General features: G+C 41.4%; 1 protein-coding gene across 1 annotated transcript in view; it reads left to right on the forward strand.

Moving 5' to 3' along the window:
- ZCCHC7 (zinc finger CCHC-type containing 7) overlaps positions 1-3,441 on the forward strand; it is a 181,824-nt gene extending 178,383 nt beyond the window's left edge. The window contains exon 9 of the mRNA XM_066616189.1: positions 1,967-3,441. Coding sequence (XP_066472286.1) covers positions 1,967-2,415 — 449 coding nt within the window. The 3' untranslated portion in view covers positions 2,416-3,441. The remainder of the gene's footprint in view (positions 1-1,966) is intronic.
- The last annotated feature ends 2,881 nt before the right edge of the window (positions 3,442-6,322 follow it).

Consider the following 6,322-nt stretch of genomic DNA (forward strand, 5'->3'; position numbering starts at 1 on the left):
TAATCTTGATAATAAAATAAGTACTATTCCAGATAAATCAGATCTGACAAATAGCATTTATCTATTGTGACTCCAAACATCTGTTTAGACTTCAAAGCTTCCATAAACTAAAAGTATTTGTGAATTATTAACGAATTCAGTTATTCACATATTCTGCACGAAGGGATACATTGGAACTTTTGTTCATGCACTACTGGCTTTTTTAAAAATAGTGAATCACAAAAATGGTTTTTTAAAATCTTTTCTATAAGTATAACTAGTAGGCACTTACTGAGAGATTTAGAGTGCAGTCCAATGTGTTTCTACACAGAAGTATGTCTCATTACGTTCAGTTGGGTTTACTCTCAGGAAAGTGTGTTTAGGTTTGCAGCCTTAGTACTAGTCATCACCAAATCCCATTTGGAGATTTCACAATCTGATGTTGAATGTATAGGCCTAACAGGAAAGAAAAACCACTTAACAGTACGGGTGGACACCCACATCTGTGGGGATATGTTCCAGCCCCCCCCCATGTGGATATGGAAACTGTGAATCAGGAGGTACTCTGTCTGTGCAGCCCCCCTCCCCCACACACACACACATTAACATTGTTGAAAGCCTTACTGGGGCTTGCTTGTACAGGTAGCCATAAGCATTCAAGCTTATAGTGACACAAAGGCAGACTGCCAGCAGTCTGAATGCTGGAAAAAACTAAATCCATATTAGCAGGAAGCAGTTAACTTGAATGCTTATAGCAAACAGTACAAGCAAGAACATTTTCACCCTGGTAAGCCTTTCAACAACGTTAATGGATGCACGAGGGTGGGGGGAATCTGCAGATACAGGACCCTGCCTGTACAGTCATTGAGACAACACATTTGTTAACACATTGTTATTGAACTGTGTTTTGGCTTCAGCTGACCTCTAAAATAGATGGACTATAAACATGCCTTTTTGAAACCAAATTACTTAATTGTGAAATTGAACATAACCTGAACTTACAAATCAGTTCAAAGAGGTTTTGTCAGCAAACTGGATGCAAACTTAAAATCGCTTGTTTGCATCGGAACTGAACCTTAAACACCCAAAGAGATAATCAATTAGTAATCAATCACTCCGGACATTCTTCGAGGGCTGGCAAGAACTCCTTTATGCTCCAAGCTGTATTTGGAGAAATGATATTTGCTGATGAGTCAGAAAAAGAGGAGGGAGGAGCAGGATAGATTGGCAGGGAAAGGACGGAAAGTTCTTCTGGAGGTTAAGTAGAGGCTTGCCCACCTGTCCAGCCAAAAAGCCTTAGTGAAGAGATTCTTGAAAAGAGACAGAAAATTGCTTGTCCTCTATTGGCAAAACAGTTTTTCCTTGTTGCTATTCTATCATTCATTGTAAATGTTATTTTTTTTTGGCTTTTATTGAATGCTTTGTATTTTTGTAAAGATTTTTATGGAAAAACAAATAGTTTAGTTTTTTTCTCAAGTTAAATATGTCTTATATTCATTTTACAGAGTAGTATTACAAGAAAAGTGTCTTAGTCATTCTGTTTTTACCCTTCCTTTCTCCCCAAAGGCAACCAATTAAAATACATAAACTATAAAATACACCTTAAAAGCCAGCCAGTGTCAAGCAGCAGCATAAAAAAGCTATAAATCACAAAACATTAAATAAATTATTAAGCCTGTCTGCAGCCATCATACTCTAATCCTACAGAATACCAAAGGCCTTTTGGAACAAACACGTCTTCTGTGTTTTGAGTTCTATGTTATTCTGTCTAAGACATTTCAAAGTGTCTGAACTGTAACTGAATTGGATAATTTTTAAAAATACTGCTGAAACAGAACCAAACTCAGATTTGTAATGGTTCAGCTTCCGATGATAAACTATTTCTGCAGGGTGTAGCTTGCTCAAAGAACTCTCCAAATTGTAAATGATTGTAATTTTTTTATCAGTTGTTTGGCCTCTTAACTATTATCCCATGTTTGGTTTACAGAACTTCAGGAAGCTGGCCTTCTGCCAGTGGGTCTAAAGAGACCATACACAGATGATGACCAGAAAGAGCATGGCCATAAGAAAAAGAGGAAGATGTTGAAGGAACATGACAAAAGAAAGAAGCTTCACAAATCTTTCAGGAAGAAACCTACAGCAGACAAAGGAAAAAAGCTCAAGAAGGTGCTCCAGAACAACTATCACATGTTGAAGAACTCTGGAAGAGGTGGTAACACGCATGCTCTCAAAAGGAGCAAAAAAGCCAGGACACCACATGACTTTGTTGTCCCAACAAATGGGGACAAGCCAGAAATGCTTCAGGCTTCTTTGAAGGCTTTGAAAAAGAAAAAGAAAAAGCGGAGGAATCATAGAAGCAGTAGCCCCACCAGAGATGAAAGTTTATTTGTTATAAAACAGCGGAAAAAGAAATCAAAACACAAACCCAGCTGCTGATCTAGTAGTGAGACTGTCACTTAAGAGTGAGGGCTGGGATTGAGGGAGGGCGTTAATACCCCCTTCTTTCCTCTGGGTTATGATGGGGAACACAAACCCATCTGAGTAAAAGCAGGGATACCAAAAGCAGCGAGTTAAGAGGGCATGTTGGTTTGTGACAGAAAGTCTAGTGAACACAAGAGTACATCAGTACTGATTTTTCCCCCCTGCAATTTCTGTATTTGGATTGATCATGTTTGGGAATTCTGTGAAGTGGGTAGCAGAGTGAAAACAAAAGGAAGATTTGGTCTTTTTTTTAAATCACGGTTCTTATAAAAGCATTTATAGAAGCCCCGCAAATCCTGACTTTAAAATAGGGCCTACTAAACTAACAAAATTGGCAGAGGACATGAATGCTGAAAAGAATGAACTTGGAGGCACTCTGTGTGCTTGACAGAAGTGGTAAAAGGGAAAGCAGGAGTGGTTCTTGCTTACAGGTCTTGGGAAATATGCATCCTCATCCTTCATAAGATTCAGCATTGCATCCTTCCTCCAGCAGTGCTTCTGTGAAACATTCCTCAAAAAGAAAAGAGACTGCAAGAGAGGTTTTCTCTATGTCCTAAGTTTTGTTCTGCTAGTTTGTCATGAAACCATCTTGGACTGATTACATCCTTCTGCCTCAGCAAATATTAAAGTGTCTTCAGTTGTCATAGTCATACTAGGCCTGATGAGAGAGCAAGTCCTTCCTATAGGAAGAATTCTGTCCTGAAATCCCAGCCACTCAGGTACTCTCCCATTGTGTTCAAGGGACTGAGGAGCAAGAATTTCAGGTTTGTCTCCTACCTGACTTCAGTTGCCAACAGGCATAGAAACAAATTCCTAAAAAATGTCTGTACAAAAAAATGTCCAGTATTTAAAGAATATGGATCATGTAAGAAATGTATCTATTCTCAGAAATACTTTTTTAATAATTCCATGTCTTTAAAATGAGATATTTTTGTACTTTGAATTACAGTTAAAAGTTTGGTTGTAGGAATAAATGTTGCATCCAAGAGTAAAGGTAACATTTTAATGCCTTTCTTGTTTTCTTCTGAAAATCAAGTTCATGCCACAATATTATTGTTGAACAATGTTGGCTCCAATTCAGAGACTTTGGTACTGTTTCACATATTACTTTTTTCTCTCCATTCTGCCATTAATCTTTGTATTGGAAAAGATAGCATGAAGCTGCCCTTGATAAGTACACAACAGCATTGGAATTTCATTGTGAGGGTAAACACTTTTTCTAGGATGAAAAAAATCATAAGCACTTAACAAGACCTCCTAGTATAAATTTATCATGATACAATCTTGCAGAATGCACCAGTTAGCCCTGGTGCCAGAACATCTAATGAATGGCCAATCCAGACTATGAAGACACAAAACTTGCTATTTGCATATAATGGTGATTATACAGCACAACATGGAAGCAATTCACATTAGAATGGAAACTGAGCAGGAACATAATGTGAATGTTCCTCTTCCCTATAGAGCAGGGGTGCCCAAACCCCAGCCCTGGGGCCACTTGCGGCCCTCAAGGACTCCCAATCCGGCCCGCTGGGAGCCCTCATTTTCTAATGAGCTCTAGTTCTCCGGAGACTTGCTGGAGCCCGTACTGGCCCAACACAGCTGCTCTCAGCACGACAGCCAACTGTTCGACCTCTCGTGTGAGCTGTGAGACAAGGGCTCCCTCCTCTGCTTGCTGTTTCATGTCTGTGATGCAGCAGCAGCAGCAAAGGAAAGTCCGGCCTTGCTTTGTGCAAGGCCTTTTATAGGCCATGAGCTTGCAAGACCTTCATTCAGTCATATAAGTTCCATCTCTAATGGATTCATTTATGTAAATGTATTCAAATTTGAAATGTAAATTAACTCTTTTTTTCCCCGGCCCCCGAAATGGTGTCAGGGAGATGAGTGGCCCTCTTGCCAAAAAGTTTGGACACCCCTGCTATAGAGAAGCAAGATTAAGAATGTTTAAGTTTAAATGTGTATTTTAAAAATTCAGCTTTAAAATGAACTTCTTAAAAAATTGGGAATTGGGGGGATGAATATTTATTATTATTTACTAAATTTCTACCCTGCTTTTTCTACCTGAAGGACATTCAAAGTGACTTCCAACATAAAATCACAATAAAAACCATAATTATTAAAATCTACTTTAAAATTATGCACCATTAAAATGTGACATTAAAAAAAACACATAAAACTAGCAGTAATGAAAAAAGGGGATCATAAACATTACCCTGCATGAAAACCCACAATAGCCTATATTAAAAGACTTTGACTCGGAAGGCTGATCTAAATAACCATGTATTTAGGCCCTGTCTGAAAGCTTCTAAGATGGGAGCAGTCTGTAAACCAAGAGGGAGGGAGTTCCATAAAGTTGGTGCCACTACTGACAAGGCCCTATTCCTTGCCTTGTCCCACCTTCATTGGTGATGGCACCTGTAGAAGGGCCTTCTCCAATGGCTGAAGAAAGCAGACCAGATTATAGAGAAGTAGGTGGTCTCTCAGGTATCCTGGCTCCAGGCCATATAGGGCTTTAAAGGTCAAAGGCAGCACCTTGAATTGGGCCCAGAAACTAATGGGAGCCAGTGCAGCTACCAGAGCAGCAGCCTGACTAAGGCAAACTGCCTCCTCCAGCAAGCACAGGGGCTGCTGCATTCTGCACTAATTGCAATTTCTCTATGTTTAATTAATATGTTTAATGCAATCTCTAATTAGAAATTGCAACCATTTTCAAGGGCAGCCCCACATAGAGTGCATTATAGTAGTCTAACCTTGTAGCATGGATCACCATGGCCAGGTCTCCATGATCCAAGTACGGTCACAGCTGGTCACTAGCTGAAGCTGGGCAAAGTTCCCCCCTGGCCACAGCCACCACTTTGGGAATCCAGGCAGACCCCCCCCCCCAAGCTGCGAACCAGCTGTTTCAGAGGGAGTGCAACCCCATTCAGCACAGGAAGATCCTTTTGCACATGCATTGAGGATTTCCAAACCAGGAGAACCTCTGTCTTGTCCAGATTTAATCTCAGCTTGTTAGCCCTCATCCAGATCCCCACCACCTCCAGGCAGGCTCCAGGATCTCAACAGCCACCCTGGAATCATACTGACACCCCACTCAAAATCCCCAGATGACCTATCTCAGTTGTTCATGTTGATGTTAAATAGCATGGGGGATAGGATTGAGCCCTGTAGCACCCCACACCTCAAGGACCATGGTGCCAAACAGGCATCCCCCAGCACCACCATCTGGGACATATTCACCAAGTAGGAGTGGAACCACCACAACAAAGTGCCCCTGACTCCCAGCTCTGCCAATTGTCCCAGAAGAACACCATGTTTGATGGTGTTCAAAGCCACTGAGAGGACCAGCAGGACCAATAGGGATGCACTCCCCCATCCAGTTCCTGGTGTAAGCCACCCACCAAGTTGTCAAAGGCTGTCTCTGTCCCAAAGCCTGAACTGAAGCATGATTGAAAGGGATCCAGATATAATCTGCTTCATCCAGGACTCTCTGGAGTTGAGCTGCCACCATCTGCTGGATCACCTTGCCCAGAAACAGGATGTTTGAGACTGGCTGATAGTTGTCCAGCACTGATGAATTCAGGGAGGGCTTCTTTTGGAGGTGGTGTACCACCACCTGCTTCACAGCCAGCAGTAGCACCTGCTCTGTCAAAGAGGAATTGACCACCCTCCCTGTCCACTTGGTCTTGCTGGGCAAGGATCAAGCAAGCAAGCAGATAGCCTCACACTCTAAAGGAGTCTGTCCACATCCTCAGACAGTACAAGCTGAAAAGAATTCCATGAAACGGGACAAGCAGACACCAAGGGGACATCATCAGACATTGTTACTGTGGAATCCAAGGCATGATGAATGTGAGCAATTTTA

Source organism: Tiliqua scincoides, chromosome 2 (genome assembly GCF_035046505.1).
Source record: "Tiliqua scincoides isolate rTilSci1 chromosome 2, rTilSci1.hap2, whole genome shotgun sequence".
NCBI classification, from domain to species: domain Eukaryota; kingdom Metazoa; phylum Chordata; class Lepidosauria; order Squamata; family Scincidae; genus Tiliqua; species Tiliqua scincoides.